The sequence below is a fragment of the Lepidochelys kempii genome, chromosome 3 (genome assembly GCF_965140265.1).
Source record: "Lepidochelys kempii isolate rLepKem1 chromosome 3, rLepKem1.hap2, whole genome shotgun sequence".
NCBI classification, from domain to species: domain Eukaryota; kingdom Metazoa; phylum Chordata; order Testudines; family Cheloniidae; genus Lepidochelys; species Lepidochelys kempii.
The window spans coordinates 86,082,726-86,102,062 of NC_133258.1; the positions used below are offsets into that span (position 1 = coordinate 86,082,726).

General features: G+C 44.0%; 1 protein-coding gene across 2 annotated transcripts in view; it reads right to left on the reverse strand.

Moving 5' to 3' along the window:
- Positions 1 to 1,048: 1,048 nt before the first annotated feature.
- TUBE1 (tubulin epsilon 1) overlaps positions 1,049 to 19,337 on the reverse strand; it is a 61,242-nt gene continuing 42,953 nt past the window's right edge. Inside the window, exon 12 of one of the 2 annotated variants that reach the window (XM_073337089.1) lies at positions 1,049 to 2,796. In XM_073337089.1, coding sequence (XP_073193190.1) covers positions 2,791 to 2,796 — 6 coding nt within the window. In that variant the 3' untranslated portion in view covers positions 1,049 to 2,790. Of the gene's footprint in view, positions 2,797 to 5,650; positions 6,044 to 19,337 lie in introns of those variants that run through there. The other variant, XM_073337086.1, reaches the window with a different exon arrangement.

A 19,337-nucleotide genomic window follows, 5' to 3' on the forward strand; every position in this document is an offset into this window, starting at 1 on the left:
GGGGCAGCTGCCTCACCACAGTGGCAAAAACCACACCACATAAGATTGCTCCCAGTCCCAAGAGACCAGTCACTAACCCAGATCTAGATCTTACACCAAAGACAACGCTGGTTGTCAAGTCTATAGTACACGAACTAAAGATTTATTAGGTAAGAAAAGGAAATGAGTTACTGAGAGGTTAAAGCAGCTAAAATATATGCACAGGTGAATCACAGTTTGTAATTCGAATTGGTGGAAGTGATGTAATAAACTGCCTGTCTCCCAAAAGTCTTTTCATGGTACCCAGATTGCCTCTTAGCTTTGCATCCGGTACACTTCCCTGTAAGAGTCCAATCAGTACAGGGACAGAGGATCTTTCCTTGAATCCATACTTACAGCTACTTGTGGCAGAAAACAAGGTGACAGTGTCATTACCCATGTGGGCTTTTCCTTTGATGACAGAGAGTTAGGAATGCATTTTGAGTCTTTGACCTCCAATCATCACACACAATGGCCATTTGCTTTGAAATTAGCACTTTTCTGTTAAAGTTCTTCATTTGCATTCCACAAGGCTTCTTTCTCGTTTGATGGGTTATTTACTTACTTATTTATATACAATGAAAATGTTTACTACTACATTATAATGGGATACAGATAAGTGAAAACAATGCAAGTACCATCTTACTAATTTTCATGAAGTTTAAACACCAGATACTCTTATACATTTAACAATCACTTTGATCTATATACTAATACACAAGTGAATTGGTCTGGGGCTCTGACATGAGCTGGCACCTTGTCTGCCAGCATCACAGGGAAACCCATCAGTCAGGGCCCTTTATTCAATCAGGATAATAACATTTCTTTACCTCCACATTCAAGCTAATGTTAAAAAATTATATAATACACAGGTTAAGAAAAGAGTGTCTGTACATCTGGGTATAGTGCTTAGATTATCCACAAATACAAAGTTGTTTTTAAAAAGTCATATGCTACATATAGTACATAATCAGCAATAACCCAAATTTGGGTGAATAAATTTAAGAATACAGTTTAGATATTAGCATCCAAGTATTCAGGTATATCACTCATAAAAAGCTGTACAGAGATTTGGTTGTGGAAAGCAAAATATATCAATGAGTGAAGATTGTCCCTCAGTAATTAAGAATTAGGTAGGTTGTCCATTTAGAAAATACAATCCATGAGGAAAGTATTTCAGTTACTTTTCTGACTGCGCTTCTCATCGGCACTCCAGCTCATCCCTCCTGGTATTGCTGATGTCTGGTGATGTGTTATATGTAGATGTCCTTTGACCATCTGATGGTGTCCGACACCATGAGTTGCCGCATCAGCTGAGCATAGCACTAACCAATTCTTCATTCTCTCAACATTCGCTCATTACCGGGGTCTCATGCACCAAAGGCTCTGACTATCAGTGCCTGTGTCTGAACCTGGTAACCCCTAGCTCTCAAGGTTTCAGCCAGAGGGGCATATTTCTCCACCTTTCAAGCTTGGGCATCATGGAAGTCTGGGGTCCTGTTCTAGAAGGGCACTGTGACATCCACCATGATGATCTTCTGGTCCTCGCCGGTGATGATGATGTCTGGTCACAGTTGGCTATCGGTTCTGGGGATGGTGGAGTTCATGGCAACCTTCCCTATGGGTGCCGAGATGGCTCTGACCAGGTGATCTTGGATGGTGTTGTGTTGCAGATGCCAAGCTCTCGAATGGAGCTTGCAGCTACACAGGATGTGGGGTAGTGTCTTGTTGGCATAGCTGCACTTCCTGCATCTCTTGTCCCGATTCCCATGGTGGATGGCTCCATTCAGTGGGATGCAGTTGAGCTGGGCCCTGAGGATGAACCTCCGGTTGGCAAATCAGGTGAAGTTGCTCCTAGGGAGGAAGTGATTGCTGGCATCCCACTTGCAAGTCACCTCAAACGCCTTGCCCTGGTCTGGTTTCCGCTTCAGGTTTTCCACATATGGGCAGTGGATGTCATCCTTCAGCGTCCTCTCCAGCATAGTTCTAACTTTCAGAGTGAGGACTGTGTGGTGATTTGTAACCCAAAATCAACCAAAATTGATCATTTTGGCAAAGCAGTTCCCTCTGCTAAATTCCTAGACTGGTAGGTGTGTTTGTGCAAATAGACCTGTTCAGCTCATCACTAGATGTTGAGGGGTGACGTGGGGAGGGGAGCTCATTCAGACCTTGCTGACATTCTCCCCCAGCTAAGAATTTGTCATCCTGACAAATCACATTCTATAGTATACCAAGTCCACTAGATCTCCCCAAAGTATCTGAGGAAGCCAACTATATGTGCTACCGGCCTGTGAGCTAAATGTGTTGGCTCTTCACTAACCGCCAGCTGCATCATAAGTTAACCTGTCTACTGGCCTGCTAACCCTGTCACAGCTATTGAAAGTGGGCATTGCAGCAGCAAGGGGTCTTCTTCTTGGGTTAGGGACAGTGAAAGTTTTCTCAAGGATCCCTTAGATTCAGACATAGGCCCCTGCATCTCTTGTTCTAGTACTGGAGGGTCCAGGATTCCAGCGAAAGCTTCCCCAATGTCCAACAGCCTAGGTGTGTCATCACAGTTTGTCTTTCTTCAAGGAGGTCTGGGAATGCTGGTGGGGAAGACTCAGGTGGGGAAGGCTGGTCTCATTGGTGGCAGGTGTGCCAGCAACAGACCTAAATGCTTCCCAATCCTGTGTACATTTGTTATCTTATAAATATTAAGAATGTCAAGCCTGATCTTCCCTAGTTTTCCTGGGGAGCCTCCTGGATACCTCAGGGCAGAGGTATTGTGCGCTCTCACATCTAAAAGAAAGAAACAGGAGTGTTGAGACTTTAACAAAGATGTTGTTTATAAAGAATCCCAGTGTAGACAAAGGGGTAGGATCAAAAATGTAACTAAATTACTGAACTGGCAACATGGAGACAATGCTACAGCTCCACAAATTTAAAAACAAAACAAAATGCTGAAACCAGGCAAACCTCACAAACCTTTTGGAAAGTTTAGTCTGATGCATGGGTTTGGTTGGAAATCTTACAGATTTCAGTGGTCTTCATAGGGTACAAAGAAGAAAACAGACACAATTTGGTAGTTTTGGCTAAGTTTCACTTGGAAGTGTTCAGACAGACTCACACAAGCACAGAGATTCTTATGAAGTGAAATGATGGCCACACAATTTCCCATCAGATACAACAAGAAGTTTTCCTTTTAATAGGTCTTCAACTTTTAGAATCATAAGGGCTCATCCTTTGAAACTGGCAGCAGAGAGCAGTTTTCTCCAATAAGGCAAGGGAAGGGAGGGTGGTCCCAAGCTGTAGGAAAATGGGTTGGGATTGGCTCAACACAGCAGTCCTTTCCCAGCTCCTCCACCCCTCCTCCTCTTGCCCTTCTCCCTATTATAACATGCACTTGCCACCAGACATGAAAGTAAGCTGGTCCAATCTGGTACACCATACCAGTAAGAGCTGGTACACAGCCGACCGTACCGGCAGGGCTGCTGATGAGGGGGGCCAAAAGGGACAGCTTCTCTGGGGCCCATCAATTTAAAAGGGCCTGGGGCTCCCGGCAGCAGCCAGAGCCCCTGGCCCTTCAAATCACCGCCAGAGTCCCAGGGCTCCTGGCTGCTGCCGCCGCTACTGCTACCATGGGGCTCCAGCGGGTAATTTAAAGGTCCTGGGGTTCCCGCCACCACTACTGCTACTGCGACAGCGGCCAGAGCCCTGGGGTAGTGGTACTGGCAGTGGTGGCCGGGAGCCCTGTGCCCTTTAAATTGCCATCGGAGCCCCGGGCGGCGTGGGCTGGGGAGTGCTGAAGGGCTGGCTGGGGGAGTCTGGCCCCAGCCCCGCCCCTTCCGCCATAGGCCCCGACCCTTCCAGGGGTCCAGAGCTGCCTCCCCACCTTGCTCAGTACCCTGGCCACCCTGTGTACCGGTAAGTCCCTTAAGTTACTTTCACTCCTGCTTGCCACAAGCCCAAGGAAACAGCCTAGCCTGTGTATCAAGGCTTAATGAGCCTCCTCATGTTTTGTTTTGTTTTTTAAAAAAACATTGGAAATTTCCCCTATAGGTTGAAGAGTTGAGGTTTCCTTTCAAAGTTACATAGTACCAAAATATCTGAAGAAAGAATATTTAGGGTTGGTACTTTTTAAAAAGGTTAATAAAATACATGCTAGACATGAAAAGATATCAGAACTAATGGTTTATTTCTGAGTTGGAAAGAAATACAACCCTTTTTCGATTTCCTTCCTGACTAAGGAAGGTTTGGTTCAAGAATTGGCTGTATTCTTGTTTTAATTTCCAGCAGGAATGTTTTTTGTAAGTGTAAATAGCATGGGAGTTTTGGAAGCTGCATTGCTATTTCCTTTTATAATTAATAATGGAAACCTTTGAGATTTATATGAGCCTCTGGTAGAAGCTTCACGTCTCCTAAAATGCATGATTACCTGCCATTCTAAAACACTCCTCTCAACTGAGAGCAGTTGACTGTACACTCCTCAAGCCTCACTAACTCATGGCTGCATGAGAAAGCTGGTTGAGTCAGTGACTGTCTGGTTCATACAAAAAAATCTTTTTGGGGTTCACAGTGTGAAGAGGAAAGCTGCTCCACAGCTTTAGTTACTCCAAATTTACTCTGCACACAGTGCTATTAAAAAAGAATAAGCAGAAACATGGTGATGTGTGCAGAATTAACCGGAACAAGTACATTCTAGGTCAGACGGATGTAACCCTCTTCTTCCAAGCCTATTGGTCCCCTAGGTTTTTTTATTATTATTATTCTTAGTTTTGCTTCCCGCCTTCCTGGGGTGCATTTTCTGTGCTGTGCTTCTCCTCAGAAGGTACAGCACAAAATCTGCCTCAGACAACTAGGGTGGGGCACAGTGTAATTACAGCAGGCATATATAAAATTATTAGTGATCAGCCAATGCTAAAATCAAAAGCTAAACGTGTTTCATATAATAGAGCACGAAATGAACATGGCAAAGCTAACGTGCATCACAGCCTCATTTTTTAAGACTATCTTTTGCGTAATGTTCTGTGGTGAGGCAAAGAAAAGACCCTTACACTGAATAAGAGCAAATGTCAGATTGGGTTGATTTAGATTCATTAGGTCAGATTCAGACTCAATAACAAAGGAGTTTGACCCAATTCAAGAATGGTGGAGGCAATTATGCAAAGAGGAAGACCCTAGGGACAGTTTTTTTGCTGTTTGTTCAGCATCTCGCACAATGGGGTCCTGGTCCATGAGTAGGGCTCCTGGGTGCTACGCCAATACAAGCAATGAAAATAATACTAATAAGAGGCATATAGAGATTCAAAGGCCTGTTAACACATTTATGCAAATTCATCCCTATTGTGTTACAATTAAGTTCTCCATCCATCATTGTCAGCTATCCCTCGATATGAGGTAGTCTGACAAGAGAAAAGCCAATGATGAGACTTAAGATGGCTAAGGAGTCCAATCCATGTTATACAGGTTTTTCCACATATGTGACAGGTGGTTGCTTGGAGATCACAGCTGCTGGCTGGGATGCTGTACCTTTTCCTTCCTCCTCTGCCATTTCTCAGCCTCTTGAGCAAGGTGATTCTCCAAAACGGGCTGAGGCTTGATGTATGATGTGACGCCATTGCAGTCTATTGCCAATCAGCTCTTCCCAATTCGTGGGGTCAATGCCTCCCTTCTTAAGATATACTTTCAGGTGTCCTTGTAGCATTTCCTCTGTCCCTCAAAGGTCCTCTTACCATGGCTAAGTTGAGAAAACAGGACTTGCTTCGGAAGATGGGTATCAGCCATCCGCACACAATGGCCAGCCCACCAAAGTTAATGTTTCATAATCTTCACCTCAACACTGGTGATGTTAGTTGCAGAGAGAATGCGGTCATTGGTGCGATGGTCTTCCTATCCGATACAGAGAATCTTCCTCAGGCAGCACTGTTGGTACCACTCCAGATGCTTAAGTTGGCTTTGGTATGTCACCCATGTCTGATGCTCATAAAGGAGAGTGGCAATGACTACTGCATTGTAGACCAGGATCTTAGTTTCCGTCCGCAGATCTCTGTCAATAAAGACACAATGGAACAACTTTCTGAAGGATGCACTGACACAATGGAGTCTATGTGTAAGCAGGGTCTGAATGAATGCTTCCCTGACAGCTAGCTTGGAGGGTAAGAGACTGTGTATTTATGTAAATACAGTTCGCTCCTCCTCTGTCTACATATTCATCATTTACAGCTGTGTCAAGGGGTCAACTTTGGCTGATGTTGGGTACAAATGACCTTAGTACTGAATGAGGGATAGTGAAATACAGTTACCAATGTTGTAATTAGTGTAGGAATACAGGAAAGCAGGACTGTGCTTAACCTGTCCCAAATGAGGGGGGGCCACCCTCTGTTGGAAGAACCTCATTAAGCTGGGGCTTGAATGTCAGAGCCCTGTGAAAGTAAGAGGGGTGGGGACAGGAGTCCTCTCAGGAGGCTGCACAACCCCCCACCCCAGGGGTCCTCTCTAGACTGGCTTAACCTATTCTTCTCCTCCCTCCCCTTCACATAATAGAGCTAAATAGGCTTCATTAGGAGCCTCTTTTGTTATTTTAATTGTTCAATCAGAGCTGAAACCAGTTGTGGTAGGACTGTGTTTATGCCCTGCTAAGAGCTAAAATCACTTGAGATGGGGCAGTGTTTCTACCCAGCCTGGAAAAGAGCTGAAAATCACTGAGAGACTGATGTGCAGAGGTCACAGCAGAGAGGCAGAAGGTGACTGACAGTTAGCTGGGCCAGCAGGGTGGTGGTAGAGAGGTGTGAATCATAGAATCATAGTATATCAGGATTGGAAGGGACCTCAGGAGGTCATCTAGTCCAACGTCCTGCTCAAAGCAGGACCAATTCCCAACAAAATCATCCCAGCCAGGGCTTTGTCAAGCCTGACCTTAAAAACCTCAAAGGAAGGAGATTCCACCACCTCCCTAGGTAATGCATTTCAGTGCTTCACCACCCTCCTAGTGAAAAAGTTTTTCCTAATATCCAACCTAAACCTCCCCCACTGCAACTTGAGACCATTACTCCTTGTTCTGTCATCTGCTACCACTGAGAACAGTCTAGATCCATCCTCTTTGGAACCCCCTTTCAGGTAGTTGAAAGCAGCTATCAAATCCCCCCTCATTCTTCTCTTCTGCAGACTAAACAATCCCAGTTCCCTCAGCCTCTCCTCATAAGTCATGTGTTCCAGTCCCTTAATCATTTTTCTTGCCCTCCACTGGACGTTTTCCAATTTTTCCACATCCTTCTTGTAGTGTGGGGCCCAAAACTGGACACAGTACTCCAGATGAGGCCTCACCAATGTTGAATAGAGGGGAACGATCATGTCCCTCGATCTGCTGGCAATGCCCCTAATTATACATCCCAAAATGCCATTGGCATTCTTGGCATCAAGGGCACACTGTTGACTCTTATCCAGCTTCTCATCCACTGTTATCCCTAAGTCCTTTTCTGCAGAACTGCTGCCTAGCCATTCGGTTCCTAGTCTATAACGGTGCATGGGATTCTTCCGTCCTAAGTGCAAGACTCTGCACTTGTCCTTGTTGAAGCTCATCAGATTTCTTTTGGCCCAATCCTCTAATTTGTCTAGGTCCCTCTGTATCCTATCCCTACCCTCCATTGTATCTACCTCTCCTCCCAGTTTAGCGTCATCTGCAAACCTGCTGAGGGTGTGCAATCCACACCATCCTCCAGATCATTAATGAAGATATTGAACAAAACCGGCCCCAGGACTTACCCTTGGGGCACTCCGCTTGATACCAGCTGCCAAATAGAAATGGAGCCATTGATCACTACCCATTGAGCCCGATGATCTAGCCGGCCTTCTATCCACCTTATAGTCCATTCATCCAGTCCATACTTCTTTAACTTGCTGGCAAGAATACTGTGGGAGACCATGTCAAAAGCTTTGCTAAAGTCAAGGAACAACACGTCCGCTGCTTTCTCCTCATCCACAGAGCCAATTATTTCATCATAGAAGGCAATTAGACTTGCCCTTGGTGAATCCATGCTGACTGTTCCTGATCACTTTCCTCTCCTCTAAGTGTTTCAAACTGATTCCTTGAGGACCTGCTCCATGATTTTTACGGGGACTGAGGTGAGGCTGACTTGCCTGTAGTTCCCCAGATCCTCCTTCTTCCCTTTTTAAAAGATGGGCACTACATTAGCCTTTTTCGAGTCATCCGGGACCTCCCCTGATTGCCATGAGTTTTCAAAGATAATGGCCAATGGCTCTGCAATCACATCCACCAACTCCTTGCGCACTCTCAGATGCAGCACATCCAGCCCCATGGACTTGTGCTTGTCCAGCTTTTCTAAATAGTCCTGAACTACTTTCTCCACAGAGGGCTGGTCACCTCCTCCCCATGCTGTGCTGCCCAGTGCAGTAGTCTGGGAGCTGATCTTGTTCGTGAAGACAGAGGCAAAAAAAGCATTGAGTACATTAGCTTTTTCCACGTCCTCTGTCACTAGGTTACCTCCCTCATTCAGTAAGGGACCACACTTTCCTTGACTTTCTCCTTGTTGCTAACATACGGTGGTGTTTAGATGTTGCTTGTAATTATTAGAATTGGGAGCACTGGCTGTTGGGAGTCTGAAAGGACAGGAAACAAGAAGGAGGGGGGAGGACTTGAGAGGCTGGGAGAGAGCTACAGAGGGTGCAGCAGCAGCTTGGTAAAGAAAAGGTTTCCACTTTGAAAATAAAGTCCTGTTGAAGCTTGTTAGTACCTTGCCTGGTTGATACAACACATATCTGAAGAAACTTTTCTTGTTACTCCTAATATCTCTTGCTAGCTGCAACTCCAAGTGTGATTTGGTCTTCCTGATTTCACTCCTGCATGCCTGAGCAATAATTTTATACTCTTCCCTGGCCATTTGTCCAATCTTTCACTTCTTGTAAGCTTCTTTTTTGTGTTTAAGATCAGCAAGGATTACACTGTTAAGCTAAGCTGGTCACCTGCCATATTTACTATTCTTTCTACACATCGGGATGGTTTGTCCCTGTAACCTCAATAAGGATTCTTTAAAATACAGCAAGCTGTCCTGGACTCCTTTGATGAGAAGCCACCAGGGCAGCGGTGGAGAGGTGCAATGAACAGCCAGCTGGGTGGCTGGTGGAAGGGCACGGTGAGAGTGGGTCTTGTAAAGAGGCGCGATGAGAGCAGTCAGCAGGTGAGCAGCCAGTGGAGCGAGTAAGTTGCCTCTTTACCCCACCCTCCCACAGGGTGGGAGGTGAACTTTGCCGATGCACCTCTGAACTCTGGGTCTGCACTGAGCAAGGACAGCAACTGTGAGTGAGGTGCAGAGAAGGGTCGGGCATGTGAAAGGGACTTTTGGGTTGCTGGACTTAAGAACCTGAGGGGAAACCTGACGGCACTGCCCAACTTACTTGGTGGTGTGTCTTTTACTCATGGTTTATGTTTATGAACTCTGTTTGCAGTGTTTTCCCAAATTAACTCTGAGTTACTTCCCTCCTTTTATTAAAAGTTTCTTTTCTACACTTGGGCCACGTCTACACTACCCGCCGCATCGGCGGGTAGTGATCGATCTATCGGGGATCAATTTATCATGTCTAGTGTAGACGCGATAAATCGATCCCCGATCACTCTGCTGTCGACTCCAGAACTCCACCAGGGTGAGAGGCAGAAGCAGAGTCGATGTGGGAGCGGCGGTCATCGATCCCGCGCTGCGAGGACACGAAGTAAGTGATTCTAAGTTGTTCTAAGATACGTCGACTTCAGCTACGCTATTCTTGTAGCTGAAGTTGCGTATCTTAGATGGATCTCCCCATAGTGTAGACCAGGCCTTGGACTCTGTGTTTGCAAGTGGGGAAGTATTGCCTCTCAAAGGCGCCCAGGGTGGTATGTAATTTTCCCATGTTACTGGGTGGGGGCTTGAGCTGGTTCTGTGTTGTATCGATGAACCCAGCCCTTGTTGCTGCTGGCTCCACCTGGCAGAAGGTTACATATGTTTGCTCTCCACATCAAGATTGGCTGTCTGGGAGAGGTGGCTACCAAAGTAAGGGAAATGCTCAACATTTTCCAGGAGTTCACCACTGATGAGAGTTTGTGGGAGAAGAGGGGCAACTTGTGCTGGGGCAGGCTGGTAGAGCAACTTCATCTTCCCAATGCTGAGGGAGAGTCCCAGGCTATGATAGATGCCTGAGAAAAGATCTAGGGTAGATTGCAAGTCAGCCTTGGTGTGCACGAGCACCGTTGCCAACATACTGAACATCGGTAATAACAGTCCTGGTGACCTTAATTTTAGAATGAAGAGGCCGCAGGTTGAAGAGCTGGCCGTCCATGTGATAATCAATCCCAATTTCAGAAGAAAGGCGGTCACAAATAAGAATCAAGATCATGGCAAGAAGCGTTGGGGCAATAACACAGCCCTGCTTAACACCAGTATGGATGGTGAAGGTGTCTGTCTCCAATCCATTTCAGAGGACAGTCGCAGTCATCCATCATGAAGTAGCCTGAGAATGCGAATGAACTTCAATGGACAACCAAATCGAGACAGCACCTTCTATAATGCTTCACTGACTGATGGAATCAATAAGTGCCATAAACAATGGCTGGAGTTGTTCTCCGCACTTCTCTTGGATCTATTGTGCAACAAGTGTGCTGCTTGATGGCAGTACGAAATGGCACTAAGATGATTGGTAAGAAAACAGCTTTTCGAAATGTGAACCAAGTCACGACAGAAGCACCAATGCTGAACTATTATGAGGTTAAGAGCCTAAGCTTTCAGTCAATATATGCTCACATAGGCTGGAATCCATCTTTTTGCATGATCAGCTAGAAGCATATGCTTCTAATACTCTGGTTAAAACACAAAAGAATCTGCTTAGATTGAAAGAGAAATGTTAGTAACTAGTTTTGGTTGTGAGTAGTTTTGTAAATTAGTTTATGGGCAGAAATCAGTTGCGGTAGAAACAGACCATAAGTAGCTGGAAACTCTATTATGGAAGCAATTGTGCAAAGCACCACCTAGATGTCAGAAAATGATTTTGTCATTGCAAAAGTGCTGATTCAAGGTGATAAGGGTCTGAGGTGAAATTCTGACTGCAAAGAAATCAGTGCTGATATTCCTATTGACTTCAGTAGAGCCAGGATTTAACTCCTGGGAAGGAGCTTCTTGTATAGATGTGCTTTCAAAAGTGCCTATTAAAAATGAAAGCAAGGAACTACAAGAAAATTTTTTTGAAGGAATGGGGATTCAGCTACTACCCATTTCTGAAACAAAATTTTAAAAGCTCAGACGAGAAACAAAATGACCCAACCTTACAAGAGCTTGAGAGAATATTTCTTGATGGATGGCCATTAGGAAAATCTGAGGCACCTTCAAACATAAGAACTTCAAGATGAAATTGCGCCATATGATGAGATTCTTCAAAAAGGATATCATGCCATGATACCACACACCTTGAGGTTGGAAATGTTAAGCAGAATCTGCAGTGCTCATCTGAGTAGTGACATCAGTAAGAACAGAATCCAAGATGTCCTATTCTGGCCAGGAATTAATTGGCTCTTGGTACTAACTTATCTAAGGGTGATTTGCAAATATAGTAAAGTTGCCATTAACGCTGACTGTGTTTATGAGGAAATATCTAAACGCCTTTGGAGTGTGACTGTCATGAGCAGAGTGGTTTCTTTGCAAAGCCAGAGTTAGTAAACAGTGTGCAGGAAAATTCCAGAGGAGAGCCAAGTGCAATAAGTTAAAATTGCTGAATGTGCATTTATTTATTCACCCATTTATTTTTGTGAGTGAGAAGATATACACAGTAGATTTAACTCAGAGAAAAAGATAGCTTTTTTGTACACACCAGCATACAAAGAAAGAAGAAACTGTGGCCAAAACTTTCATACATGGATGCCAAAAATTGGGCCCCCAAGCCCAGATTCAGGCACTTAAGTAAGTGGTCTGATTTTCAGAGAAGATGAGTACCTATTGCTCTCATTGAAGTATCAGCACTTCTTAATATAAGATCACTTATTTTGGGTGAGCTGATATTAAATAGGCACCTAAGTATATAACCTTCAGATGTCCAAGGCTGAAACCCTTGGCCTATATTTCTGAAATACACCAGCTATAAGCAATGGTAATTAACAAATTTCTGTAAAAAATATCTTGGCATTTTTCTAAGATCAGGTGTAAAATATTTGTTTACTATCACTAGATACCTGTATTTATGGGACTGTGCTCTGTGATCTAAGAGGACTTTTCCACCTCTATTTATTATGACTCAACAGATTTACATAGCACATCTCATAGGGAACATGCTTTTCAGAATAACAAACTATATGTATTGTATGTAGGGATCACTTCATACACCACCAAAATACACACCCTCTGAAATAGAATTATAATGGCACCAGCCTACACAACAGAACAACTTTAGTTCAGGAAATGAAGAATGTCTTATCTAATTGAAAAGGAGGACTTGTGGCACCTTAGAGACTAACCAATTTATTTGAGCATGAGCTTTCGTGAGCTACAGCTCACTTCATCGGATGCATACCGTGGAAATCTCCTGCTGGTAATAGCTATTACCAGCAGGAGATTTCCACGGTATGCATCCGATGAAGTGAGCTGTAGCTCACTATTACCAGCAGGAGATTTCCACGGTATGCATCCGATGAAGTGAGCTGTAGCTCACGAAAGCTCATGCTCAAATAAATTGATTAGTCTCTAAGGTGCCACAAGTACTCCTTTTCTTTTTGCGAATATAGACTAACACAGCTGTTACTCTGAAACTTATCTAATTGACTCTCCACAGGAGTTTTAGGCAGCAAGAATGCAAGCACCCAAACTACAGTGCAGTTGGGACACAGGCATTAACAACCTTAACACTTGTGTAAAAGGCCACAGGACCAATAATGATCATGAGAATCATAGAATCATAGAATATCAGGGTTGGAAGGGACCTCAGGAGGTCATCTAGTCCAACCTCCTGCTCAAAAGCAGGACCCATACCCAATTAAATCATCCCAGCCAGGACTTTGTCAAGCCTGACCTTAAAAACTTCTAAGGAAGGAGATTCCACCACCTCCCTAGGCAATGCATTCCAGAGTTTCACCACCCTCCTAGTGAAAAAGTTTTTCCTAATATCCAACCTAAACCTCCCCCACTGCAACTTGAGACCATTACTCCTTGTCCTGTCCTCTTCCACCACTGAGAATAGTCTAGAACCATCCTCTCTGGAACTACCTCTCAGGTAGTTGAAAGCAGCTATCAAATCCCCCCTCATTCTTCTCTTCTGCAGACTAAACAATCCCAGTTCCCTCAGCCTCTCCTCATAACTCATGTGTTCCAGACGCCTAATCATTTTTGTTGCCCTTCGCTGGACTCTCTCCAATTTTTCCACATCCTTCTTGTGGTGTGGGGCCCAAAACTGGACACAGTACTCCAGATGAGGCCTCACCAATGTTGAATAGAGGGGGACGATCACGTCCCTCGATCTCCTCGCTATGCCCCTACTTATACATCCCAAAATGCCAATGGCCTTCTTGGCAACAAGGGCACACTGCTGGCTCATATCCAGCTTGTCGTCCACTGTCACCCCTAGGTCCTTTTCTGCAGAACTGTTGCCTAGCCATTCGGTCCCTAGTCTGTAGCTGTGCATTGGGTTCTTCCGTCCTAAGTGCAGGACCCTGCACTTATCCTTATTGAACCTCATCAGATTTCTTTTGGCCCAATCCTCTAATTTGTCTAGGTCCCTCTGTATCCTATCCCTGCCCTCCAGCGTATCTACCACTCCTCCCAGTTTAGTATCATCCGCAAATTTGCTGAGAGTGCAATCCACACCATCCTCCAGATCATTTATGAAGATATTGAACAAAACCGGCCCCAGGACCGACCCCTGGGGCACTCCACTTGACACCAGCTGCCAACTAGACATGGAGCCATTGATCACTACCCGTTGAGCCCGACAATCTAGCCAACTTTCTACCCACCTTATAGTGCATTCATCCAGCCCATACTTCCTTAACTTGCTTAAATTGTGACAAGACCAAGTACCTAGATTAATAGATTCCAAAATCAGAAGGGATCATTATTATCATCTAGTCTGACTTCCTGGATAACACAGTCCCAAGAACTTCCTACTGCATCATTTTTAGGGAAAAAAAATCGAGTCTTGATACAAAAATTATCAGTGATATAGAAGCATAGTCTCTAATGTCATGCCAGGGCACTGATGCAGTCCAGTCTTTGTCAGCCAGAAGACTGTTAGGGCTTGTCTACACTTACATTTTATAGCGCTCTGACTTGCTGAAAAATCACCCCCCTGAGTGCAGCAAGTCAGAGCGCTTTAAAGCGCTAGTGTAAGCAGGCTCCCAGCGCTCGGCGCTAATCCCCTCGTGGCGGTGGATTACCAGGAGCGCTAGGAGAGCTCTGGTGTGCGACCACACTCGGACTTCAAAGTGCTGCTGCGGGAGTGCTCCCGCAACAGTGTTTTGAAATTTCCAGTGTATCCATGCCCTTAGTTGCGATGTAGGGCCTCCAAGGTATCCAGCATCCTTACAGCTTCAGTGAGAATAAGGAAATGTCCTGAGGGAAAAACAATGTTTAGCACTAGATGCAACATTTTGGTCATAGTGCCCTTAATGGTTTCTGGAAAATGCAGAAAAAGGATGCATGTCTTCCACTTTTTGCACAGTCCAAGAAAGGCCGTGAAACATCATGTGCTAAAAACTGTTGAAAATGTCACTTTTATGGGGACAAATCCCGCCCTGCCCCAAGCCCCAAACAAATCCAAAGCTGTACATTTCGTTTCTATCTGCTACTGTTTATTTTTCCTTATTAGCAAAGGATGTATCCTATGCTCCAGTTCTGTCCTCCTGGACTGTGGAGGATCTCATGTTCTACAGGTGAATTTGGGGCTGAGGTTTTTCTTAGGGCTGTCGAGCGATTAAAAAAATTAATTGCAATTAATCGTGTTGTTAAACAACAATAGAATACCATTTATTTTAAATATTTTTGGATGTTTACTACATTTTCAAACATATTAATTTCAATTACAACACAGAATACAAAGTGTACAGTGCTCACTTTATATTTATTTTTATTACAAATATTTGCATTGTAAAAAACAAAAAAAATTATTTTTCAATTCACCTCATACAAGTACTGTAGAGCAATATCTTTACCATGAAAGTTGAACATACAAATGTAGAATTATGTAAAAAAACCTCCTGCATTCAAAAATATAACAATGTAAAACAAGTCCACTCAGTTCTACTTCTTGGTCAGCCAATCACTCAGACAAATAAAGTTGGTTACAATTTGCAGGAGATAATGTTGCCTGCTTCTTGTTTACAATGTCACCTGAAAGTGAGAACAGACATTCGCATGGCACTGTTGTAACTGACATTGCAAGATATTTACGTGCCAGATGCGCTAAAGATTCATATGTCCCTTCATGCTTCAACCACCATTCCAGAGGACATGCTTCCATGCTGATGATGGGTTCTGCTTGATAACAATCCAAAGTAGTGTGGACTGACGCATATTCATTTTCATCATCTGAGTCAGATGCCACCAGCAGAGAGTTAATTTTCTTTTTTGGTGGTTTGGGTTCTGCAGTTTCCACATCAGATTGTTGCTCTTTTAAGACTTCTAAAAGCATTCTCCACACCTTGTCCCTCTCAGATTTTGGACGGCACTTCAGATTCTTAAACCTTGGTCGAGTGCCCTAGCTGTCTTTAGAAATCTCACATTGGTACCTTCTTTGCGTTTTGTCAAATCTGCGCTGAAAGTGTTCTTAAAACGAACATGTGCTGGCTCATCATCTGAGACTGCGATAACATGAAATATATGCAGACTGTGGGTAAAACAGAGCAGGAGACATACAATTCTCCCCCAAGGAGTACAGTCACAAATTTAATTGACGCATTTTTTTAATGAGCATCATCATGGAAGCAAGAATGGTGGCCGAAGCATGAAGAGGCATACAAATATTTAGCACATCTAGCATGTAAATACCTTGCAACACCAGCTACAAAAGTGCCATGCAAACACCTGTTCTCATTTTCAGGTGACATTGTAAATAAGAAGCAGGCAGAAGTATCTTCTGTCAATGTAAACAAACTTATTTGTCTTAGTGATTGGCAAAATAAGAAGTAGGACTGAGAGGACTTGTAGGCTCTAAAATTTTACACTGTTTTGTTTTTGAGTGCAATTATGTAACCAAAAAAAATCTGCAGTTGTAAGTTACACTTTCATGATAAAGAAATTGCACTATTTCTATTGTTTATCATTTTTACAGTGCATATATTTGTAATAAAACTAATAATATAAAGTGAGCACTGTGCACTTTGCATTCTGTGTTGTAATTGAAATCCATATTGAAAACGTAGAAAAAAATCCCAAAATATTTAATAAATTTCAATTGGTATTCTATTGTTATAAGTGCGATTAATCATGCTTAATTTTTTTAATCGTGATTAATTTTTTTGAGTTAAACACGTGTATTAACTGCAATTAATTGGCAGCCCTGGTTTTTCTAGTACAGTGGTTTCCCCCGGGCTCCGCAGACTATGTCCAAAGGGTCCGCAAAAGGTTATTGTTACCGTAGAACAGTGGTTTTCAACTTGTGGTTTGTGGACCCTTGCAGGTCTGCAGACTATGTCTAAGATTTCCAAAGGAGTCCACACCTCAATTCAAAAATTTTTCGGGGTCCGCAAATAAAAAAAGGTTGAAAAACCACTGTTCTATTAGAAACAGAACTGCAAACCTGTTTCTAAGTACTGCCATCCACTGTCAAATGACAGTTACATGTGGTGCTGCTTGAAAAGCCATGACAACCTCCTCAAATGAATATGATTTGGCTTTCTACACTACAATTTTCCTATGCCATGGATCTTGCCTCTGAAATTGAAAGATGTCTCTTGGTAGAGCTAAAGCCAGTGCCATCCCTAGAGGCACTCAAAACAAAAAGCCACATTGGGCTCCAAGTTGCAAGTGTGCTCTGGGCTCCTTTTGGCCTTCACAGAAAAAAAAAATCACACCTCGTTTTTATGCCCTTTCGGCTTACAAAGTCCTCACTTGCTGATGTTTAGCTGCCTATGTTTTTACCCATATGAGACAGTTCTAGACAGTTCTAGTTCTAGAAGTTCTAGGCTTCTGGTTTATGCTTGTGTCTTAATAGTAACTTCTCTTCTCTCTAATGTAAATAAAGACAAGATACAATTGTGTTCATACACTGCTTTTGAAGTGAAAGCCTAACGTTTTCATTTTTCTAAACAAAATTCGCTTTTAGAAAACTCTCCCATCTCTGAGCTCAACTACGCCATTAAAATCTAGTTTTGTTTAGCCTACCAAAAAACTAAGATTGGCCCTGAGCACAGCTGAACTAGTTGCCAGTAGGACAGTTACCTATGCACCTGTCTGGTGATAAAGCATATTATAATAATGTAGTTAGCTTGGCATGGTGGTAGTTGGCTGCAAGGAACAGGCAGAGGAAGGCTAAATCGACCAAGAACCAACCATTGAGGATTTCAGTCAGATTATGAAACAGAATTTCTTTTGTCTTCCTAGGCCTTGTCAACACTTGAAAGGATTTCCGGTATACTATACCAGCAGGCCCCCTAGTGGAAACGCAGCTTATAGCAGCAAAACAATTTTGTTGATCTCGCTTGTACCAGTTCTCCAAACTAAATAAACTGTACCAGCAAAAGGATTTGTTGCCAGTATAACTGCATCTACACGACGATACTTTTTGCCTGTATAAAAATTTCATAACAACTCAAACTCCTAATCAACATTTTTATCCAACAGAACTTTTTGAGCATAGACCTGGTCCTACAGAATTTTAGGCAGCCAGGATGACCTCCACAAAGGGTACTTCGTGTCACAACCAGGATGTGGGCAGTCTGACCTAATGGTCAGAGAAGGAGTCAGGCTGGGGCAGATACCAAGAGGTCAGAGTCCAAGACAGGAGTCAGGTATCAGGAGGCAGGCAGGGTCAGGCTACCAAGGGTTCAGCAGCAGCTACAAGTATTGCAGGAGAAGCAGTCCTAAGCAGGGGCAACCCAGTTGCATGGATAACTTCCTGTCCCTGTGCTTGGTTTAAATAGAAGCTGGGAAGCAATCAGGACCCCGCAGTGTTCAGCCAATCAAATCCCAGGATTGGAGTCCTCTGTCAGCATTCAGCTTCTATTCTGACAACTGTTAAACAGGTCACTGAGTGGCAGGTTAGAACTTACTGTCTCCTGGGAGCCCTGTGTATCAGCATTCAAGATCCATGGTCCCTGACACCTAGGTGGCTAAGTCCCATTTTTAGGCACCACTGCGATCCACAAAACATCTGCTTGGCTTCCGCCTAACTTTGTAGGTGCCTAAAGTCACTCAGGGCCTACGTTTTTGCAGTGAAAGTTCCCTATGCATCTATGTTTCTGCCTCTGCCTCTCTCTAGGCCAGTGGTCTCCAAACTTTTTGGCTCGTGCACCCCCAGAGTGAAGACTGGAAGACCTGCCACAGATGTGCTGCCAACGGAAGAAGACTGGAAGGCCTGCCGCAGATGAACGGAAGACTTACTGCAGGCAGACCGCCAAAGGGGAACACCAGCCATGGACTTGCAGAGCTGCCGCCGAAAAAAAACCTGGCGGACTGTTGTCTGGCAGTGCTTCTGCTGCCGAACACCCCCGGGATCATCTCGCACCCCAGTTTGGAGACCACAGCTCTAGGCACCCAGACACCTATCGCCCAGGCCCGGATCGATACACAAACCGGGGAAAGATAGACCCTTGGATGCATGTGTGTGTGGAGACGGGGGCAGAGTCAGTAGGCATGCCCAGAGCCTGCTTAACTCTGCACAAAACAGCCAGGACCTCTCTTATAACACAGTAGTTGGGGTATACCAAGGCTGTGAGAGACCCCCTTGTTCAAGTCCCCATTTGCCTGCTGAGAAGGTATTTGAACAGGGAGTTGTCAGGTGCATGCCCTACCAACTCGGCTATGGGCTATTCTGATGTAGGTCTCAATTCTAATTCAATTAAATCATTGGATAATTAAATACTAATTGGGCCAGAAAAAAAATCAGAATGTAGCTGTAGCTCATGAAAGCTTATGCTCAAATAAATTTGTTCGTCTCTAGTGTAAACAGAGTAATTAAAACATTGGCAGCTGGTCTACAGAGGGAAATGCACAGATCAAAGTGCCAGTTTCCCCATCACTATTCCACTAAATAAACAGTGCAATAGCCCCACTGGCATTGTGCATGGTACACTGTGTAACATGTACTATACATTTTGATATTTGCATCTCTTATGGTTGACCCCATTAGGGATTGTGAATCGTAGAGGATCAGGCCTCTAA